This window comes from Penicillium chermesinum (genome assembly GCF_028974085.1).
Source record: "Penicillium chermesinum strain IBT 19713 chromosome Unknown utg000005l:1.0-4115287.0:1.0-4118363.0, whole genome shotgun sequence".
Taxonomy (NCBI): domain Eukaryota; kingdom Fungi; phylum Ascomycota; class Eurotiomycetes; order Eurotiales; family Aspergillaceae; genus Penicillium; species Penicillium chermesinum.
Window position 1 is genome coordinate 1,945,088 of NW_026695315.1, and position 22,300 is coordinate 1,967,387.

The window sequence follows — 22,300 nt, forward strand, 5'->3', positions numbered from 1 at the left end:
TCCTAAGAAACCCCCCCCCCCTGGTAGGATGAAGAGGATTTCCAGTGTATTCACTGATAGTAAAGCAGATCGGAAACCCATGAAGTATACAATTAGGAGGAGACTATGGACGTACCATGTGTTTCCTTGTCACAATAAAGTCCGGTCGTACATCGTATATGAAAGTAGCCAGATACTCCGTCGATGTACCCGTGCTCCCCCACTCTCCACAGCCCCAGGCTTACTCGAGGTAGGGGGTATACTAGCATGGAATTCCCTGGACAAACTCCATCCGCACTGTTCATCCATATACCTTTGACTCGGTGGCTCAGTTAAAAAATAACGATCCACGATTGATCAAAGTCTCGAACCATTCGTACAGACCCCAAATCCCACGCGGCATGCCACCACGACACCTGAGGCAGTGACTGTCGATCAGCTCCACAGTCCCCAGCCCTTTAGCGCTCCCCTGACTCGGAGCACAAGCTGAGCAGAAAAAGCTCTCAACCGAAAACACCACCCCAACACCAAACACTGCGGGCAAGCAAAGCAACAATGGCGTCCCCCGAGGCATTCGCCCTCGACATCCCAACCCTCCTCTGCCTCAGCTTCGCCCTCTCGTTCCTCCCGCTCGCCTACATCTTCAGCACCCTCCTCCCCACCAACTCCCTCCGCAACCGCGTCCTCTTCTTCTGGCACGCCTACGACGCCCTCACCCATATCTTCATCGAGGGCTCCTTCCTCTACGAGTGCTTCTTTAGCTATGCCACCCTCCCACCGGGCTTCTCAACACCAAGCCCGCACTTCCTCTCCCGCAGCGACCGCGTCTATGGTGCCGCCTACGGCACGGGCCCCAGCGCGCGGCTGTGGCAGGAATACGCCAAGGCAGACCACCGTTGGGCCGTGGCCGATGCGGGCGTGATCTCGCTGGAGCTGTTGACCGTGTTCTTGGGCGGACCGGCCGCGGTGTACGTGTGTTACCTGCTGTGGAGGTCGAGCAGCGAGACGCTGAGTGCGCGGGCGCGGGGCTCGGCGAAGGCGACGCTGTGGCTTGTGATGACGGCGCTGGCGACGGCGGAGCTGTATGGTGGGTTCATGACATTTGCGCCGGAGTGGTTGACTGGGAGCGAGGCTTTGGCTACGCAGGATCCGGTGTATCTTTGGCTTTATCTTTTCTTTTTCAATACGCTTTGGGTTTGGATGCCTATTTGGGTTCTTTGGGAGGCGGGGAAGGAGCTTACGGCTGCTTTTGTGGTCAAGGAAGTGCAGCTTCAAGAGAAGAAGGATTGAGAGAGAGAGAGAGTAGGAGGGGGATCTCGAATGGAAAGAATAGTTGAAAAGAAGGGGGGGAGGGTTGTTTATACTTTTGAGACTCTTCTTCGTGGAGATCAAAGATCAAGAGGGGGGTTTGGAATTATGGGATTGGACCTTTTAGCGATATAGTTTGAGATACCTTCATATTTAATAATGACAGAATGCTGTGTTACTAAACGCATGCATGTCGGGGAGCCAAATTGGTCGCTTGAAGATTCTATACACAGAAGATACAATGATATAGACAAATGATTTGTGAAAAGAGAAATGAAAAAAGATTCACGAACAAAACGCCTTCATCCAATCATTCATTCGTCGTCAGACCCTGTCCACTACTCCTCCTTCGGCTTCTCCCAGAACCAATGGTAAAACCTTCTCCATTCAGCCGCCTCATCCTCCACATAGTCACCCACCAGCTCCGCCGTCTCGTTTACTTCATCCCCTACAGAGAGATCTCTCGGTCCATAGATTCCATGGCTTTGGTTGAATCCTTTCGCTGCAGCGGCCGCATCAGAGGTCATATCCACAGCAGCAGCGCCGGTGTAATTCTCCAGCGCCTCGCCAGCTTTCTCTCGTACGGACTCCGCAAGATCGCGCGCTCCTTCACGCGCAATCTCGCCGTATTCTTCGGCTTGTTCCCGGGCACGCTGGATCAGCTCATCCGGACTGGGATACCGCCTGCTCAGAATCAGCATCAGGTAATACATCTTCACAATAGAAGCGTAGACAGCGTCCTTGGCGAGCATGGTGAAGCCGTGCGAGAAGAAGCCTTTGAGTACTTCGCGGGGAGACCGGCATACAGTGCGGATATGCCTTCTTTCTTGTAGATTGCGGCGACGGTTTGGAGGACCTTTGGCGTGAATTTTGAAGCTATGGGAGAGTCCGTCGATTTCTCCGACGACGCGAGCGCCTGCGATCTTGTCTTTGCGAGAGAGATCGGGTACGTCATGGCCGATGCAGCGGCTTTGCTGGTTGCTGCCAAGAGGAAGGTGATGAGAGGTGAGGGCTTATCCCGCTTCGCGCGGGGAAGGACGGCATATTTCAAGATCTCGTTGAGGAATAAGGTAATAGATGGGTTGAGGGTAAGGATGAGCGCAGCGGAGTAGCCGGACCAGAATCCTGAGATGCCCTTCTCCTTGCGGATCTGAGCTGCAATATCCGTTGTTGAGAGGTCCTTCGAGCCTGGGCCGGTCTTGCTCGCCGAGGTCTGCTTTCGCGTTACGATGTTCGAGAGCGGGGTTGTGAACAGCTTTGAGAAGGAGCCGGCTATGACGCCGATAGCGAGCTCGTCCCAGATGGGAAGGACGATGTTTTTGCTCTTTGCAGCGCGGGCTGCGCCTACACGTGAGACTATTCGGCGCTGTCGGACGATGGTGTAGGCGAGAAAGAAGAGAAAGGAGTCTGCGACTGATTTGCAGGTATCTTGGGCTAGACCAGGATAGAACCCTGCGATGCCCTGTTTCCCGTAGATCTTGTATGCCGCATCGATGATATTTGTGTATTCCTCTTCGTCAGCACCGGAGCCTTCCTTGGATTTCTCCTTCTTCTGTTGCGTTTGGAGGCGCGCGACGATGACATTAAGTGGGTAGACGACAACATTGGAAATGGCTGATCCAACAGCGCCAGCGACAGCATTACCTAGGATAGGCAATGCCGGGCCACGCAGAGCGGCCTGTTTCCAGTCTTCGTTGGGGTCTTTGGCTTCCCAGCGGTAGGAAGGATGGCAGACATCCTGCACAGACGGTGGAGTTAGATTGGGGAGGGGGGGGTTGGCCGTTGCTTGGAGATTGATTGCATACCAGCTGGGACTCATATGTGAGCTTGAATTCGGCCATGATGACACAGGAAGAGGGGAGAGGAAGAGGGAAAGCCGATTTCCTGTTGGCCTCGCTATCTGCCGACCGTACGATAGTTATCAGTTGTGAGTCTCGAGTGTCAACAACAGACTGTTCCACGGCGGGTCTTCAAAGGATCGGGATTCTCGTATCAATTCAGAGAGACGTAAGTGCTATATAGCCAAAAACTAGGCCAACGATCCGCTCATAAGACATAAATGTCGCCATATATGGCATGACGATGTAGACGCCTTCGCCGAGGTTGAGGAGAATGCATTACATCATGCCGATCATGTGCTCCGCACGAGGAACTTCCCTCCGAAACCCGGTCTACAAATCTTCCCAGCTGATACGACTCGGTCTACTCATTCGTCTCATATTACTGGCGACGATCAGGAAAATGGGTGACTTGAAAGAAAAAAAACAATCCATTGCGACTCGAGGCCATTTAGTAACTAACTTAGAACCTGAGAACCATGTAACATTTCCCTACCCTCGTGAACCCCGCAGGTAACCCATAACCGTTCAAACCAAATCGAATTTAAAAAGATCAGAGATAGAGCAAAACCATCACACCGTGGCACATTAAGAAATGGAAGGACAAGCGCGAATGCGACGTTTCCCCATGCTGGAAGAGAGCAGACATAGTGTCGTCCAAGCAGGGTCGCCAGCGAGAAGTAAGCCAATAAAGGTAAATCTAACCACCGAAACCGTACAGGGTACGGCCCTGGCGCTTGAGGGCGTAGACAACGTCCAGGAGGTGACGGTCTTACGCTTAGCGTGCTCAGTGTAGGTAACGGCGTCACGGATGACAGACTCCAGGAAGGACTTGAGGACACCACGGGTCTCCTCGTAGATCATGGCGGAGATACGCTTGACACCGCCACGGCGAGCCAGACGACGGATAGCGGGCTTGGTGATACCCTGGATGTTGTCACGCAAGATCTTACGGTGGCGCTTGGCACCACCCTTGCCGAGACCTTTACCGCCCTTGCCACCTGGTGATTGGAAGTTAGCGAGGTATTCAAAAGCTTAATACGGGATAGGATATCAAAGTGTGTAGCGACGACAATATATGCAAGGGACAAGTGAGGACAAGTGAAGTGGTAACCTGAGAGGATGTATTGGGATGACCAATTTCGGCTAGCGCAATGGGACTTTGTGCCTGAGGCAAAAGAATTTGTCGCCACCAATCACGTGCCGTCAGGGGCATCACCACATCTCCTAGGCAAGACGAAGAACACGCCAGCGACGGCGACCTCACGTCCGAAAATGAAGGAAATAGGATTCAATAGAATGATAACTTACGTCCGGACATGATGACGATTTAAAAAGTGATGAAATTGATGGGTTGTGGATAGATATTCGAGATCGACGGCTTGGTAAACGCGTCGACGTGGTGTGGCGTGAGAGGATGAAGAGGAAAAAGAGGGAAAAGGTTGTGGGAGAGGGGGGAACAGGGGAATTAAATACGGTGGATGACTACGCGTGATTTCGTGGGTGGAAAGGATGAAAGGGTTAGGTAATCGGGCTACGGTTTTACATTCTGCAATGCGGCGGTGATTGGCAGGCGGGCAAGCAGGTAAAAGGGCGTTATGAAGGGCTGGATTGGAGCTGGTCTTGGGAAGCTTGGGGCTGCCCGCATTTTCCGTCACAATCTATAATGAGTCACGTGGCGATAGCAGATAAGGTCCCGCGCCACTCGGAAGTATGGGCCCGCCCGTTGCATACTCGCCTTCCTACTATGTACGAGTATACTGGTCCTGTGTCTCTTGGCTTCAATTCTATTTCAGGCTATAGTTTGGCTCTAGTAACGGATGGATTGACCTGGGTCTATGTTTAAGAGTTGTTCCTTATCTGTATCTCTCAAATCGGGTACATTATCCCAGTACAAACTTTCGGATCCTCTACGGTCGACCAAGCCCAGCTTGGATGGCTAGTTGCAACACAGCCCTACTGATTTTACTAATGGAAGCTTCATATGTGTCAAATTCGCATTTATTCATGTTCGTTATCGTGCCAGGACTTTGTCACAGCCACTTGAAACGGTCGTTCATATCGTTCATCGTGGCGCGCATGTAGTCAAGAGAGAAACTGTCTCCGAAGAAAAGAAAAACATATGAAAAGGCAAGGAAAATCATTAAAACATAAACAAAACGCCTCAGAACACCATGCATAAGAAACAATGTAAAAGCACAATGCATCGAGAGCGGAGGCGCGCGGAGACTAAAACTTTTTTTCAAGTGAAAAGTGAAAAGCCTGCCCGTAGGCAGGAAGAATCGAAAAAGCCTCGACGATGGAAAATCTGTTTAGACCGGCAACGGGGTTTGGCGGTAAGAGGAGAGCGAAAATTCTGTATCGTCATGATGGGTCATGACCGTCCGTCAATGCGATAGTATGACCAAAATCTCTCGGCAAATAAACTCGCGTCGATGATTGATCTCAATCCCAAACCAGTCCGAGTCCATTTCTAGCCATATCGAAATAAGCCCCGACGAGAGGTTTCCGCGGTTTATTTATCATCGCAAAAACCAACTCCGTCAGGGATATTTACCAGGGCCGTGGACAATTGATGGCGGGTCATCGGAATCACGCAGTCCGAGACACGATTGGTCGAAAAAGAGATCGGCCAGCATTGTAACAATTATTGTGCACGAACGCAAGCAGCAAAAGACGGAGTCGAAAAAGTGTCCATCCACGGGCCCATCCCAGATAGAGACACGTCCAACTTCCCTTCAACGATAACTGTCAACAGGTTGATTCAAGGCGGGTGGTCGCAAGGAATGGATAGCCGGACTCAAAAGAGGCTGTCGAGCATTCCATGTCACTCACCCTCTAATAACTGGGGACGACGGAGAGTCACTCATAAAACCATTTTGCAACGTCTTCTGCTGGTAAGGGTAGAGGTGGGACTTGGGCGATGGCGAGGCGCGAGGCGAGGTGCGGAAACTCGGCGATGCAGAACGCATGGATGCATGAGTATCACGCGCGGTCTCGACCGGGGGCGACGCCTGGGAAGCCGAAGAGCCAGGGGAAAGGGGTGGTGAGGGAGTGCCCGACGAATGAAGCTTCATCTCCTCACGAGGTACGTTCACAGTAAAGCTCTGCTTTGTACTGTCGGACTTGGGTGAACCATACTGAGGAGATCAGTTAGTGGGTTGCACAGGTTTAAAACCCGAGCCGAATGGATACTTACGAAACAGTACTTGTCGACCAACTCTCGGTACCCTGACGACTGGAGCCACGGCTTGGTAGAAACGGAAGGAGGAGACTTCGAATCTTTCACTGGGGAGCCATTGGTGCTGGTGTCACTCATGGAGGACTGACCTGGCGAAGGTCCTACTTTTCCCCCGACCGCATCGGCCGAATCGCTATCGGCGCTCCCAGATCGTGCACGGGCTGTGAGAGTTGTTCGGTCAAGCGGAGACTTGGTTTGCATAGCGGCGCTCAGAGAGGCACCAAAGTCGTATCTGTTACCGAAAGCCTGCTTACTGGGCTTTTCTCGACGTTTCGGCGGCCCATAGTTGTCAATGTCATCCGAAGGGGTTCGGGTCAATTTAGTGACCGTGGGCACGCTGAACGGATTTGAGAAGGGGACATTCTGGCTGGGCTCTGGTATATCATTGAACGATGGTGGCATAGATAGAGGCCGACCGCTATTCGAACCAGTGAAAGTTCGACTGCGAGGGAGTGTGGGGCGGCGGGGCGCACCCGATGCTTTTGTTGGGCGCGGTTTGGGCACCTTATGGAAACCAGCCTGAAAGTTCGAGCCATTATGGTTATCCCAGAACTCTTGACCGTTCACATTGTATCGAATACAAATGAAAAGGGTCTTCTGTTCCAGGTTGGTCTGATCGTTCAGCTTGATCTCAAATGAAAACCTATCGTACCCATCGTGGGCATGCTGGGAATGCTGATCGTGGGAGAAGACCGCACCGACTTCAGATACGGTCTTCCAGTGGTCAAAAGTGAAACGAGCAGCCACGCTCTTCTGAAAAGCGAGGTTGGCCACAGCCACTGATCCAAATAGCACATTCTTATCGGTAGAGAGAGAGAGCTTCTCCAACCGAACCGGGGCAGTTGGACGCGAAGACACATCCGGAAAGTTCATCAGCCGAAGCGCCCACTCCCATGATGGGCCACTGTTCTCCTCGCGACCGAATGGAAACTCGTGGTCATCGTCGTGACTATCCACTGGGGATGTCTCGGCACTGACGGCCAACGGTCGGTCCAGCTGCAGGAAGTGACGGATGTGCTCCAAGTGTGAGTCAAAATGCACGGCCTTCGAAATGACTGGAGTCCCCGGCATACTCGATGGTCGACGACGTGCCGAGGCAGGACGAAGTGCTGGGCGAACCAATTCGCCCGACTTCTTCCTGACCATTGGCGGCTTCGACGATGAGTCTTCATCGCTGTCGTCCGGGGAGCTTGTCAACGCCTCTTCATGTGGGGATGGAATACAGGACTCGGTTGCTGATCGGGAGTGGGATATCTTCCGAGCCTCCTTAGACAACCGCAAGTGGTGGGGTTTTACAATAGGTATGGCGATGACCGGTGGTGGGCGTCTAGTCGGTTGACTTGATGAGGGTTGAGCCTCTGCTCCCACAGCATCCGCGGGACCCATCTTCTGATCGAAGTGATCCTTCCGTTGTTCGATCGCCTTGACTGCAGCCTCCAGCTCCTCAATGTTGATTCCTTCACTTGGACGCGGTGACTCCTCGTCACTCGAGTTTGGGGCGGACTCCGGGGGCGAGATCACCGCCCCTGGTGGGATGCCGGCATTGCTTAACGGAGGCGGGGACTGACGGAGACTAGCATGAGGGTCAATGGGAGCTGGTTGTAAAGGCGCTTTGCTGATGGAGGGGCTCCTCCGGTGACGGCGGACATACGAGGTGGAGGAGTAGGATCGAGAGGTTTGCAGACGGGCCGAGGCCGAACGAGGGGCAGCAGGTCGTTCGGCGGCCTCGGGGCTAATATCACAGTATTCGATGTGCTGCGCGGGGGGGCAACTTCAACGGCGCAGTGTATGGCATCCGGCCGACTTGCGCTTCCCGAGACACAAGGGATCAAAGTTATTAACAGCAAGCTCGGACGACGAGATCTGAGCACTAGAATGCCAGTCCTCCTAGGCACTGTTGGTCAGTTTCATGGTCTCTTAAAAGTGCTGGCGAAGTGGCGAAGGGGAGCTCGACGGACGGGAGGAGGAACACGAGAAACGAGAGGGCAAGCGGCGAGGAAGCATACGCAGACCAACGGGCAGGATTGCGATGAGGAGGGAGACAATTGCAGACAAAAAGGTAGTACTGTCGATATGAATGGGCCAGTGGGCAGTGATGAAATACGTCCCAGGTACCACGAGGCAGTGACACGGTGAAGCGACCAGTCGAGAAGTGAATGAGGGGAGGCGAGGACCGAAACGAGCCCAGCAAAAGAAGCAAACGAAGAGCAAAGAGAGCTGATCGAGGCTTACCGGTTCAAAGCAGCATGAATGTCCGGGTATCTCGGCTGAAGGAAGTGGCGAGAGATTGCAGTGAATGAGGCGCGTCCAGTTAAGGAGTGGCCTTCCGCAATGCAACGTTAAAGAAGACAAGATGGAATGAAATGGACAAATACAAGGGGGAGGGGTGAATTAAGAAGTGGGAAGCCAGAGCTCAGAAGGCGGGATTGGATGATTATGGACAACGATCACCTCACACTGCAGTACCTCCCAAGTATACGCCAGGTAGCGATCGACCCACAATTGCCCAGTGATCCAGTTTTTCAACTGTTCACTTCTGGGATCTCTAAGCTCTGGGGAATCCCAGCTTCTCTAATATGGGGAGAGAAGAGCAGTGGAAAGAGGAAAAAGAAATCAGCATGGAGATAAAGACAGCATTATAGCAAGCAGGTTTTACGAGGTGGGTATGGGGGGAGAGCGTAGGGGCAAAAAAAAAATGGGGCAGTACTAGTGGAGCCCATAGATAAATAAAGCCGGGTCGGAAGCGCTCATTGGCAACGCCAGTGCGTCTGCTTTGCATTGGCTCCGCTCTGATACTACAGTCAGTGCGCCTCCGTATACCTTGGTTTATTGGCACGGGCTCCGTATGGTATTATTTCCGAATTGTCATTTTAATGACCATCTCCCCATATCTTACTATCACGTAACGCCTCGCCACCACTCTAGGTTTACCGTCAAGAAAAGTTACTTTGACAAGGGGAGGGGCTGATAACCCTTTTTTAAACCTTTTTTTCTCATGTCATTTTTGAATCCGAATTATCCGCAACATGTGGCGCATTGTGCACGAGGGCCTTGGGTGATCGCCATTGGAGAGAACGATCGAGACCCTCCCTTACGATACCGCCCGGAAATAGCCTACGATCCGACCAATTTTCTTGTGTTCCCTGTTTTTTTTTTTCTTTTTTTCCTTTTGATGTCGATTGGACTAGCTGTACTACTGTTTCCAATTGTCATAGAGGGTGTGCATCAAGGTGCAGCCTGGGGTTATTTTCGCTTTCTGCAAAAAATCAAAGAGAAATGGGGGACAAGACCGCGCAGAGTGGGACCTGGAACTTGGCGGGTGGGCGCTATCAAACCACCCAAGCCCCCAAAACGGTACACAGATCCTTATCAACCGATGAAATTTTTTTTTTTTTAAAGTATTACGAGGTCCGAGACCGCATTTGACCTGCCCATCCAAACTCTTCATTGGTTTAAGTCATCCTGAACCTAGATCCTTGTCTCTCTCCCGGATGTTGCGCTACATGTAGGAGGAATTTGATCAGAGGCACCCACTTGGCGCAAGTGCTGGCCCGCACCCCGGATTGTTCCAGCGGTATTTGGACACCGGAGGCCAATATAGGAGATGGAAGTGCACATCCGCCATCCCCAGGTTCCCATGTCCCCAGGATAACTTGCTGGAGTCCCAGATTCAAGATTTTCGTGGCTCTGGGTTCTGCATTCGATCGCAGGTTACTGGCCCACCATGGAACCGAATTCCGGAATCGAGGCCACCCCAATCAAGCCTGCGTGGACCTGCATTGCTGGATTACTCCAAGATAACCAATTTTTCTTTGATCTTTCGTCTTTGAGGAACTTGGGAGATAATGCTGATAAGACGGCTATTCCTTGATTCATTTGCTCTTCGTGGGACACGACACAGGCTTTTCTTCCGATCACCAAGCATAGGGGTGCCTCCGTGACATGCATAATGCAAAATTTGGGGATGATCTTGTGGTGGGTCGACAGAAATGCACTCCGTAGTTTTTTTTTGTCTTGGTCCACCCTAACGTGCCGTACAGCCCGGGGAGACCTGTGGCCGACCTGTTCACTATCGCGACTTTTTTGGCTTCTTTTTCCACTTGCTTGCAGAAGACCGGCAAGCTGCCGGTTTCATCGTATAAAGACGGCCGAGCCGTCATTCCTTGTCTTCCGGACTCATTGACCTCAGCGCTAGCGAATGCCCTAGGACGAATGCTTCGTACATCGCGACTATCAAAAAACGGGGCCGTGGAAATACCACGCCGATTCCCAGGCGGAGCAGCGACTAAATGATGTCACTCTGCGTTTGACAGGCCTGAGAGTTGAAATTTTCCTTGGTTTGTGCCCCCTTGGCGAGGGCCTGGCCTTCCCCCAAACGCATTCCATTCTGTCATGCAGCACTCGCTATCCCCAGAATCCTCCCCGTTGGGAGATGACGCCGCCCAAGGGCTGGTACATCGATAGTTCGCGGGTCCCTCGGAGCACAATCAGCCGCAGATATCGTCAGCTTATCCCGTTTCCAAAGACCCTCCCCCATCATACTGAATATCAAATTTATGCCAAACCCCCCTTTCAGTCGCAGCTATTGTTGGTTCTACTGAATGAATGTCAATTCCAGTGCTTCCCTGTTCTTGCCTATCGTTCTTGCTAGCTGTGATACGCTGTGCTGCGACTAGGTCCCATGGCTATTAGAGCCTAGTGGCCACATCTTGCTAATTAAATGCAATCGACAGGAGTGGACTCCGTACGGAGTACCTCATTTCTAATAATTGTTTTGTCCCTTTGCACGCGGCAAGCTGCTGGGCAACTGGATCCCGTGTTTCACGATGCTAGCGCCCAGGCGTTGGAAAATCTCCTCGGGAGGCGCATGTTCAACCATTTCCATTTTTCATGTCGCGAAAGCACGACCCCACCCATTCCCCAGGTACCTCCCCACCCCTTTTTGCTAGGGATGTACAGAGAACTACTGTAGTGGGTCAGACCCACGGCCTTTCTAGATCTGTTCTGCGTAGATACTGCGTACGAGTCGGACTCTATCTAGTATGTCAGGTAAATACTTTCAGAAACCATTCAATACACTTATCCCGATGCATTCTCCCATCGATCGTAAAATGTCTTCTCCAGAATGTTTCACTGGTGGCAGTAAACAAGTGTCGTGTCCTTAATGACGATTCCTCAAGGTTTTTCCTTGATTTGGGTCCATACGCTAAAGCCCAGATTGGCAGTGCCGGGGCCAACAAACCCGACTGGGGGGAACTCGACCCGCAACCCAGAGTCGAGACCATCTCCTTCGCGCTCATCTGACACAAGTCCTCTGAAGACTCAGCATCCTGCGTCGCTACTTGCATAAGGCTACTCCAGACGCTAATCTTCCCACCTTCTCCGTGCAGGGTGATCGACCGCTCACATTTCACCCCTCCCTCCGCTTGATGCCCCGCGATTGTGTGCTCTGTGCACTGTCTACAGAGCTAACCCGCGCCGAGGAATCTGAGATGCACTGATCGTCTCTACCTCGCTGATAAGAGCCGGTCGCGTCCAACCCTTTCACATCGTAAATCGACCTGTTTGCAGAAGGTTTCCCGCTACCTGCCCCAGCGGCAGGGGCGATAACGCCTGTTGGCTGCCCTCCCCCCTTCATCTACTCGAATGACGGGAACCCCTCCGTTCATTTTCGTCCGATATCGAAACCTATTGCTTACCTTGCTGCTGCTTTCTTGTTTTACCGTAGTGTACGCTTCTTCATTTATCGGCGACATCGCAAGGGGGAACATTCTTCGCTCAAGTGACAGGGCATGCCACCTGGCATAAGCTGTCTCGCGTTGATCACTCAATGGCTTTGCTGGATCGCGCCAGGTGCTCACCTCCAAGCACATAGTATGGGGTCCAGCCATCCTAGCATATACTAGTACCAGTCTCTAGTCCCCAGGATAGCTGAAGCGCCCTGTCCGCCTGCTTGGTCAGACGCTAACCACTGCCGCCAGCATGGGTACCTAGTACCTGGTGCGTGCTGTTATTTGGGTTGATAGCCAACGTCCCAAAAACATCCTGCGGTTCTATAAATTGGAATGAAAATTTCGACTCCACTGGGCGTATGCTGGCCCGTGCTGAGGAATGTTGCTTTCGCGAGTGGCAAGGTTACGATTAAAGTTTTTTTTTCCCACCCTTCATTATGGACGTTTACTTGTTGGTTCAGTCCAAGCCTCACACCGCTGCGATCGCTTACGATTCCCGTAGGATCATCCATATTTGGTTCACCGGGGTTGACAGGGACCAGAGGCCCGCGGAGAAGGAGGTTATGCGGGGCATTCGAGGCTTTTGGCTTGCATGGGGGTTTGTGGTGGCTGAACTTTGTATGGAGCCCCGTTCGGCTTCTGGTCGCCCCCGACTTTCCTTCCCCTGGTGGTCCGATCCGGGCGCTTGGAAACCGTCGTATGCTTGGCTGGTGCTGGCGAGACGTTCGATCCCGAGTCACAAAAAGTGCCACATGGGAATCTCGGGATTTGAAGCTCGTGTGGAGGCAGTGCACCTGTGGACATGCGACCGTGAGTACTTAGGACTGAACTTCAAGACACCTTAAGTAAGCCGCTCCATACGACCCGTGGACCCATGGATGGATCCATGGATTCCCTCTAGCTTCAGGGCCGTGTTCGTAGATATGCCCTCGCGGACCCTGCGGTAGAAAATGATGCGGGGTTGAGCTAGCTGTGTGCGGCTCCCCTTTTCATCCCTGCGGGGTTAACATCCATGATTTGCGATCACCAAAGGACCCGGTGAATAGGCTTCTGCTGGCCAGTACAACGTGTTTCTAACTGGACTCACCCAATTTGAAGATGGACTACTGGCTTATCAGGCGTTGTACCGTGTTAAAGAACGACTGCTCCGAAATCGCTTTGACGGGGTTATCAACGGCTAACTACAATATAGACCGGCTGGCCCTATTACGACTCCTCCATTTCACTTCTACGAGTAGCGTATACTGCCCCCACGGAGGGGGGGGGGTTCTGCTCTCTCTCAGCATTTGCAATAGCGTTGTAGAGTAATGGATGCGCGGATTCGTTGCACAGACATTGCAGCCTGTCGGGATGAGCATGCAGTATCTCGCATTACAGCAGGACCTTGGAAGTGCATAGCGCTGGCCACCTGACCATTCTTCTTTGCATATGCAGGGATGTGGATACATTATCGATGGGGTCGTTGTGAACCGATGGTAGGTGGCTAGATAGGAGTTGACCTGGTACACAACAATGGCCCTATCGTTGCCGCGTAACTTCACGTTACTCGCAAACCCCGCCTCTTTGTCAATACGCTCAGGCGATCAGGGACGACGGTTTTGGTCTGTGCATCTGTACTTAGAGCACCTCCAGGTCTGACCACCCTCGCCCCCAGCCTCGATAGCTACAATTACCTTAGGGTTGAGGTCTGGCGAAGTGACTAGGGTTCTGCACGGCATGTGAAACCATCCAATAGTTCCACCTTCCGGGGCAGGCGATAAGGCTAGACAGCTTGTACAGATAGTCAGTGCGTAGGTTACCGAGAGCATGACTCGATGGAAGAAGGTGCATTGACAGTGGGGCTGGTGGCTGCGATAGCTTAGGCGTCTGTACCTCAGGCATAGTAGCGCTGCATTAGCGCGGGCGAACTGACGATGGCTTTTTTTTGAAGGGAGCCTTGGCGCGAATTGCGAGGGAATCCTCGCGAGTTATCTCAGGGGCTTTTGTTATGCGGAGGTTTCGTTTCATGTTAAAAATCTGCCCCTCGAATCAAGTTGTCATGCTGACTCTACAATCAAAAGTGGGACCACTCTCGCTTCGCCGTTGAACAGGACCTTGAAAGCGACTAAAAAAAATTCCTAATAAACTTGTCTCACCAGCGCCTAGAGTTACACCTTTCCCTATACTACTCTCGGACCCCTACGGGTCCAAAGTAGCTCCCGTTGCCGGCTGGGTCGATCGTGCATTGCGATTGTCCGATGTTCGGAATACCTTTTGGGACTGGAGTAGGTATGCCGGGAGAAGCGCCGATCATACCACTTAAGTCGTGACCTCATGATGGTGCTGCATATTTGGCTTTGCAAGCTTGCTAGGCGAGCGAATTGCGTGATGGGGCGGCAAAGTCCGAAAATATCACACGATTGTTATGAAAGCCTCATCTGTGTGGCGGAAGAGGCGCCGGCCGTGCTACGCTACTATCGGGCCCTTCTGGTCCAAGTGGGTTTCTTTGATTTAAAGGGCTTCTCTGGGATGCGCCACAACCCCAACACTTTTGATAACTGAGCTTGGGCGAATCAGCTTCCTGGGCTTGGAATTACCGTGATAGCGTAACAAGACAGAAGCCTCTTTTGCTAGAATGACACATCAATCTCCAGGGCTGTGAATAATAAGTTTACTAATGTCGTACTTATGCATTGGACTAAACATAATTTGTCTTGCCTTTGGATTTTCATGTCGCTACATACGAGCTGTTTCTTCATAGCTCTGGGCCGCGTAAAGCTCGCTACTAGTGGAATTACGGTTGTAGATGCGAATAGGAAAGCCCATCCCCCTCCGTCTCCTGCACCCCACACGAGCCACAAAGTAGACCACGGACAAGGTGGATCATATCCCCGTCGACCCTTGAAGCATTCATGAGCTAGGGGTCTGCGAAGCGCCAACTTCGGCCATTGGGTGGGTTTACAACGCCCGAGCACAGGTGCCTAATGCGCGACTGAGCGTGCATGAGGGCCGACCCCAGACAGCTACTCCGAGGACTTACCAACCCAAATGCTCTTCGAGCTTAGTCCATCTCAAAGTATGCGGAGATCAGCGGATTCACATATCCGTGGTACGCCGCTGGTAAATTGCGGGGTGCGTCGGACATTTCTTTAATTCGCGCGAAGTTTTGCCAAATTCTATACTATACACATACCACTGAAAGCCCTCAGGTCCACACTTACGCATGCTCAGTTCACGGCCCTCGCGGGGAGAGTCTGGAACTTTGTGGAGAGGATGAGGACTGGTATCGCGCTATTACTCGCTCTTCGGCCCCCTCATTTAGAGCTCTATTCCTGTGCTCCCCTCACGTTTCGGTACTGGCACTAATGCCAGCCACAACCGAGTCTCACAGATGCCCCGAGAACATCTGACCGCCGTAAGTCCTCCTCCCCTCAATCATCTCCCCTTCCTTCCCCAAGGTCTCCTCGCTCAAACCACCAACGTATCACCATTGTGCTCCGTGTCGGACCTTTTACAGTATGACCTTGTGTATAGCTATCAGTAGAACCTCATGTGCACAGGAAGGACACGGAGGCCGAAACCCCTCACATGATGCCCCAAAGCGCCGAGCTACATTAGTTCCGGCGTTCCGGCTTCAGCATCGCCTGGACCACGCACAGCCTTCTCCCACACAGAAAGTCAATTCTTTATGTTCAAACTCGCCTGTGCCTCTCATAGACTCACCGCCATGGCTTGGGTCTCTGGTCCAGAGTATGGGCTGATCAGCCACCCCTACCGTGTCGAGAGGCGATGCTTAAAAATTTGTCCTTGCCCCTCTTAAGTGGCAAGCGAATGAGACGCCTGGCACTCAATATACTTTGGGATCAAACCGAGAAGTATCTCGCCGGTCAAAGGGAAGTACCCCCTTGCGGACTGACGTGATTGGCCCAAATAGCTTCTGACAGCCTGGTGGACGTGTCTTGCATGGCCGCCACCACGGATCTGCAATAGCTGGGGCCAGACTAAAGATTTCATCGCGGGATGGGCATTAGTTGGTATTGCTACAGTTGGCACTTCGCTCGGTTCTGTTTGCCATCTGTCTGGCCACAAGAAGATGTTGCCACTTAGTATGTCTGCAGATAGACTACACCCGTACCCCAGCGTTGAAGATTCGCTATACACTGGTAGGGCCATTGGTCTGGTATAGAATGAAGTGTGTCTCAAATGTGCACGTCAGAGCAGTCCATTGGACTGCCACATACTGTCATTCGTATTTCATCCTTCTGGAACACTTCTCTCTATATGGAACAAAGGTTTTCTCATAGGCTGTCGCAGCCTACTCCGAGTCAAGATAGCATGCTAGCCTGCTGGTGAGTAATAGTGTCCTATAACTACTCTTACCGCCCGGTTATCATGTCACCCATCCTACATTGCGCATGCATCACAAGCTCAATATCATCGATAACCAGGAACCCATAAACCTTGGACGCGAGCTCTCTCACTATAACAAGGACCATGGCATCAATTCAACACCAGCACTAAGCCAAACATCGGATGGAATCTATAGCTAGATTGCATGATCAGCTTTTTTTTTGCGCTGTTTGATGCGTTCCTGCGCATTTGAGTATGCCGATAAATTATGGGCACTCCCAGAGTATTTGAGTGCATAGGCACAGTATCAGATGTTTCTCAGCCCATCTGGATGGGCTGAAGTCACCAGGTCATAAGTGTATCTATCAAGTTAAGGCCAGGCTCTTTGAGGCTAATATTAAGCTTACCAGGCTACAGATGGACCTAATAGACCAAGCGGTAGAATGAGCGCGCATCCACCAGGTTCATTGCGCATCCCCCAGGTTCATTGCGCATCCACCAGGTTTTGACTGCGCGACCACTAGGTTTTGACTGCGCGGCCACTAGGTTCAATGCGCATCTACCAAATTCCGATTGCACATCCAAGAGGTTATGAGCGCATTTGCCAAGTTAACGTCAGGCTTTTTAAGACTGATATGAAGCCTACCAGACTATAGATTGACCCAATAAGCCAGCTGGCGGAATAAGCGCACATCCACCAAGCTACAAGTGCGTCTACTAGGCTATAAGTGCACCTACTAGGTTATGACCACTTGTCTACGAGGCTACAGGTGTATCTATCAAGTTAAGGTAGACTCTTTACGGCTGAAATTAAGCTTACCAAGCTATATATGGACCTAATAGGCCAATCAGTGAAGTTCTAGTAAGGATATTCTCTTACCAGATGGGCCATTAGCTCTCTACAACGTTTAATTTCTGAGCAGATTGGCCTTTCAATGAGAACATAGATACCTACTGTCGGCAAGGGTTTTCCTACAGATGCATAAGTTCAGCTTGGGCTATAAATAATGGCTGCTAAAGGGACTTGAGACAAGGAACGCACTCTTCAAATAGGTATGAAATATATTGTTCTGAGCTTCTTTGCTACCAATTGGGCTCTAGGAACAGAGTTGACGATTATAAAGAGACTCGTCCTTGCATTCTTGAGAATAGTATGAAAGGTTGTGAGAGGCTCCACTTTGAAATATCTTGCAATAGAATAAAGTGAGATTGTCATATTGTTTTAAGTCTGCCGTATAAATCTTGACTAGAGGTGCCAAATGTTCCCTCATGCTTGCAGCTTTACAGAGAGACCTCCGAGACAATCTCATAGGAGATATTTTACCCCAAGTGGAGGCCCTCGCAACCTTTCGGCCAGTATCAGTACCATTGGGATTGCAGCGTGCGCTTTGGTCTGCTTATACGTGATCGGATATACCTCATCTTTCGCCAGCATCACGTTCATTATTTTTGAGGGAAGCCGTTCCACTCAATATAAGAGTGATTGGCTCTAATTGAGGAGGACAATACAGTGGCTCATAAACTTCGGGGTCACCGAAGCGATAGTTTTATATGATCACGGCTATGGAATTAATATTCTCTGGCTCATGTGTTGTTGTAGGAGCGATATGTGCCTGCTTCTTTGTGCCGAAGACCAAGAATGAAGAAATAACAGCATTATCCGTTAGAGGGACGACGATGTAGAACCGACACCGTGTACCAAGGGAACCGAGGAAGAAACAGAAGAGAGGGTGAAGTTTGACTGGCTTGTTAGTCTTTAAGAGAAGTGGCCTTTTGTTTTTTGGGAGACGAGACGGGGTTTCGTTTCAAGGGCACACGAGCTGTAAAGTAGCTGAAAGGTTATGGGCTCCACAAGTCGACTTCAATTTGAAGCGATATCGCATCATTTGTGCATCATTTGCAGGCCATTATATGCACTCGTCGGAGCGATTGGCACTCAAACAGTCAAAAAGAAGACGTGTGTGATGGTCAGCACTGTGGGGCTCTTTCGGCTCTCAAAAACCAGGACGGCTGGCTTCTCCGGCTGCGCCAGGGCTGGACTGCTTGAGACGAAGAACATGTGGGGTGAATAGTGGAATATAAGTGGCGGAGAACCGCTTTTTTGGATGGCCAAAGCGCGCTATTCGAGATCTGTGGAGATGATCGCATCGTCATGACGAAATGCGATGCGACTCTCCCGTGTTGTGGGTAAATAGTGGCTCTGTGGACCACCCCCTGAGCCCGACAAGGAGGAACTCCTGCTTTGTCCCTGCTTTGCTCTCATTTTGTTTAGGAGCATTCGAATGCAGTATTCCGGCAAGCAGACTCGTTTCAATGTGTTATGTAGTTCGAAGAGCAGTCGCAGTATCGAGATCCTCCCTTGTAAGGGACTCGCCCATTGATCCGGCGTACAAACTTGAAGATCAGGAGTGAAATGGCGGAGCTGAGAGTCATTGGGACGTAATCGCTCCGTGTCATTCCTGCACAGGTCAATCGGGAATTAAGGGAGTTTTCATTACCTCAATCATGGCAGAAATGATCGACATTACATATCCATGTCGATCAGGGATTGTCGATCCCTTCATGAAGGATTCCGCCGATCTGGGTCGATCACAGAGCCTTCCTGACTGAAAAAAAGAAGAAGAAAAAAAAACAGAAGCGACTCGCATGGTCTCCCCAACTCTCAGTAATCTACCACCATGTCGAGCGAAAAACTCAAGCCCGAAGAACTGCCCCAAGAGGATGAAGTCCAGGAGTTCCCAGATGGAGGATTGCGAGCATGGACGGTCGTGCTGGGCGCTTGGTGCGGTCTGACACCCACATTTGCTGTGATGAATATTGGAGGTGTCCTAGAGGCATGGCTCGCAGACCATGAATTGAAGCAGTATTCAAAATCCACCATATCCTGGATCTTTAGCTTGTGGTGCTGCCTGCTCTACATTGGAGGCATCTTCGTCGGTACGCATATGAACTCAGCTAAGATTGCTCACATAGCTAATTTGAACATTCCAGGGCCCATGTTTGATAAATACGGAGTGAGATATACTGCTTTACCAGGATCTGTTGGAGCGGTGCTCTCTATTATGTTTCTCAGCGTTTGCACAGGTACGTGATGGCTTGACTGCGGTGCCACAGGTGCAGGTTTTGACAAGATAAATAGAGTACTACCAGTTCATCCTCGGTTTCAGCGTCCTAGGGGGGCTATCATTCTCGACCCTCATTACGCCCAGTCTCGGCTGTGTCGCTCACTGGTTCAATAAGAATCGTGGCCTCGCCATCGGTGTTGCATGCACCTCTGGAGGCATCGGAGGAATTATTTTCACTGTCATATTTGGCGCTCTGAGCAACCGCATTGGCTACCCATGGACGATTCGAATTCTAGGCTTTATTTGTCTCTTTCTATGCACCGTGAGCAATGCCCTGCTACGCACTCGAATCCCCCTCTCCCGGCATAAAGCCGCATACCTCGATATTAAGGCTCTGACCGAGCCGGTGTTTCTCGCAACTACACTGTCTGTCGTGCTAGCTGAAGCCGGTTTGATTATTCCCGTCATTTATCTTCCCTCGTATGCACTGGCCCATGGCATCGACAGCGGACTTTCTTATCAACTCATGAACATTTTCAACGCAACATCGATCGTTGGGCGTATCATCCCCGGAATTCTCGCAGATCGAGTGGGGCGCTTCAATGTCATGACCGTAACCAGTGCCACCTGCGGCATCTTCAGCTTTGCATTATGGTTGACGGCTCATAACAACCGTGCTGCGATACTGAGCTTTGTCGCTCTCTGCGGGTTTTGGTCGGGGCCGGCAATCAGTCTCTCTCCTGTGTGCGTGGCTCAAGTCTGTCAGACAAAAGACTATGGCAAGCGATATGGCACAGTCACACTTCTGATTGGGATCCTGCTTTTGATTATTGTCCCAGTTGCAGGGGTTATTTTGAACGATCAAAACCCCTCGGGGCCGCAAACGAATTATTCGGGCCTGATCTGTCTCTGCGGCGGTCTATATGTCTGCTCTAGCGCATTCGCCTATATTGCCAAGGGCCTTAAAGTTGGGTGGAAAATCAGTAATATCTTTTGAGCTGTCACGCGGTGATACAGGTGCAGAAATGAATGCCGGGCTATTATATTACGAGGCATACGAAATCACGGAATATTCCAATAAGAGGTATGAATATAGATCATAAATATTGGAAGCTTTTCCCGAATTACATCTCTCTAGGCTATTTTGAAAGGTGCTATAGTATTTCAGATATAAACGTCGAAAGTATTTCAACCTAGCCTGGCGTTTCATGTGTCCTGAGTCCAAGAAGATGACTTTCAATAAGCCCCTTATATGTAAGAGCTAGCTAGAATGTAAGAGAAGAACTGTTAGTAACTAAATAAGTCGAAAGTGAATTACTCCTATGAATAAGAGGATATCATATCCTGGGTAACTAACTATGAGATATCAGTAATCTATGATTTCTGGTGCTTATAACCTAGTAGATACACGCTTATCCTACCGCCTGGCCTATTAGGTCCATATATAGCTTGGTAAGCTTAATTTCAGCCGTAAAGAGTCTACCTTAACTTGATAGATACACCTGTAGCCTCGTAGACAAGTGGTCATAACCTAGTAGGTGCACTTATAGCCTAGTAGACGCACTTGTAGCTTGGTGGATGTGCGCTTATTCCGCCAGCTGGCTTATTGGGTCAATCTATAGTCTGGTAGGCTTCATATCAGTCTTAAAAAGCCTGACGTTAACTTGGCAAATGCGCTCATAACCTCTTGGATGTGCAATCGGAATTTGGTAGATGCGCATTGAACCTAGTGGCCGCGCAGTCAAAACCTAGTGGTCGCGCAGTCAAAACCTGGTGGATGCGCATTGAACCTGGTGGCCGCGCAGTCAAAACCTGGTGGCCGCGCAGTGAACCTGGTGGCCGCGCAGTCAAAACCTGGTGGATGCGCATTGAACCTGGTGGACGCAGTAGACGTAGGCAATGCATGTAGCTCAGTACCTGACAGAACTGGTCTGCATAGCCATTACTGCGAGTGGCACTAGTAGGTTTCCGACCATCCTAGAAGACACTATAAATCAATCTTGTTCATGTTCGCAAGCATTTTTTGGGATTTCCAGACAAATTTTGTTTCCTGGCATTCGACCTATCGGCTGAACATTCCAAGTCTCTCTTGCTGTTCCAGCGAATTGATTTGGTCTACCGCTAATAGTGAAGAAGAGCGGCAAGGCTTTCATTTGACGTAGGTTTTCATCTAAGATGAAACGACCGATGCGCCTTGGCTGATTCAAAAGACTTCGAGTTCGTTCCTGTTTCAGGCTATAGTAACAACGCGAAGAGCCATCGCTGCCACAGTCCACCGCCCGGAAAGAAGCGGAGTGAAGATAGCCTCAGCGCAGCATTGAAGACCTGTGCAACTGTCGCTATTTGGTGGGTAGTCTAGTGACTGGGGCAGTTCAAAGGGTCTCCGTTGAGGGTCTCTGTTGAGGGCTTCAGGAATCAATGTGAGACTATTTCCCAATGCTGTGGTACCCCGAGACGACAGAGCGCGAGGTGTAGAAGGAAAGAATAGATAATTCGGCGGTTTCAACTCTGAAAAGTGAAACATTGGAATTTCCGTAGGGGCCGCAATAGTGTCAACCGCAAGTAAGCAGCGGTGTTTGGTGCTGTTTCCCCCCATACTCCCAACCTCCTCTCATGTACTCAAGCATCCGACCAGAACAAGACTCAAAACCTAGGGCCGGCAGACCTGAAAGTGCTGGACCTTGGAATACAAGTAAGCTCCAGATGATGGTGAAGAAACGGCAGAACCTCGATCTCAGATCGCGATAAGATTGGGTGGAGATCACCCGCCTATTCCAGGTTTCCTTTCTTTTCCCACCGCTGCTTTCC

General features: G+C 50.9%; 5 protein-coding genes across 5 annotated transcripts; 2 read left to right on the top strand and 3 right to left on the bottom strand.

Moving 5' to 3' along the window:
- Positions 1 to 534: 534 nt before the first annotated feature.
- Positions 535 to 1,269, top strand: N7468_006896 (EXPERA domain-containing protein; the record flags this gene model as incomplete). The annotated part of the gene is made up of 1 exon (XM_058476192.1): positions 535 to 1,269. One exon carries the CDS (start codon positions 535 to 537, stop codon positions 1,267 to 1,269), a length of 735 nt encoding a protein of 244 aa, XP_058329082.1.
- A 356-nt stretch (positions 1,270 to 1,625) lies between these two features.
- On the bottom strand, positions 1,626 to 3,128 carry N7468_006897 (putative mitochondrial carrier protein; the record flags this gene model as incomplete). The annotated part of the gene is made up of 3 exons (XM_058476193.1): positions 1,626 to 2,163; positions 2,238 to 3,025; positions 3,093 to 3,128. The coding sequence occupies 3 exons, from the start codon at positions 3,126 to 3,128 to the stop codon at positions 1,626 to 1,628; spliced, it is 1,362 nt and encodes a 453-aa protein (XP_058329083.1).
- A 585-nt stretch (positions 3,129 to 3,713) lies between these two features.
- N7468_006898 (histone H4) lies at positions 3,714 to 4,446 on the bottom strand (the record flags this gene model as incomplete). The annotated part of the gene is made up of 2 exons (XM_058476194.1): positions 3,714 to 4,159; positions 4,437 to 4,446. 2 exons carry the CDS (start codon positions 4,444 to 4,446, stop codon positions 3,714 to 3,716), a joined length of 456 nt encoding a protein of 151 aa, XP_058329084.1.
- A 1,510-nt stretch (positions 4,447 to 5,956) lies between these two features.
- N7468_006899 (protein phosphatase regulator GAC1) lies at positions 5,957 to 8,161 on the bottom strand (the record flags this gene model as incomplete). Its single annotated transcript, XM_058476195.1, has 3 exons — positions 5,957 to 6,265; positions 6,325 to 8,098; positions 8,139 to 8,161. 3 exons carry the CDS (start codon positions 8,159 to 8,161, stop codon positions 5,957 to 5,959), a joined length of 2,106 nt encoding a protein of 701 aa, XP_058329085.1.
- Positions 8,162 to 19,105: 10,944 nt separating this feature from the next.
- On the top strand, positions 19,106 to 20,489 carry N7468_006900 (monocarboxylate permease; the record flags this gene model as incomplete). Its single annotated transcript, XM_058476196.1, has 3 exons — positions 19,106 to 19,364; positions 19,419 to 19,511; positions 19,567 to 20,489. The coding sequence occupies 3 exons, from the start codon at positions 19,106 to 19,108 to the stop codon at positions 20,487 to 20,489; spliced, it is 1,275 nt and encodes a 424-aa protein (XP_058329086.1).
- Positions 20,490 to 22,300: the final 1,811 nt, after the last annotated feature.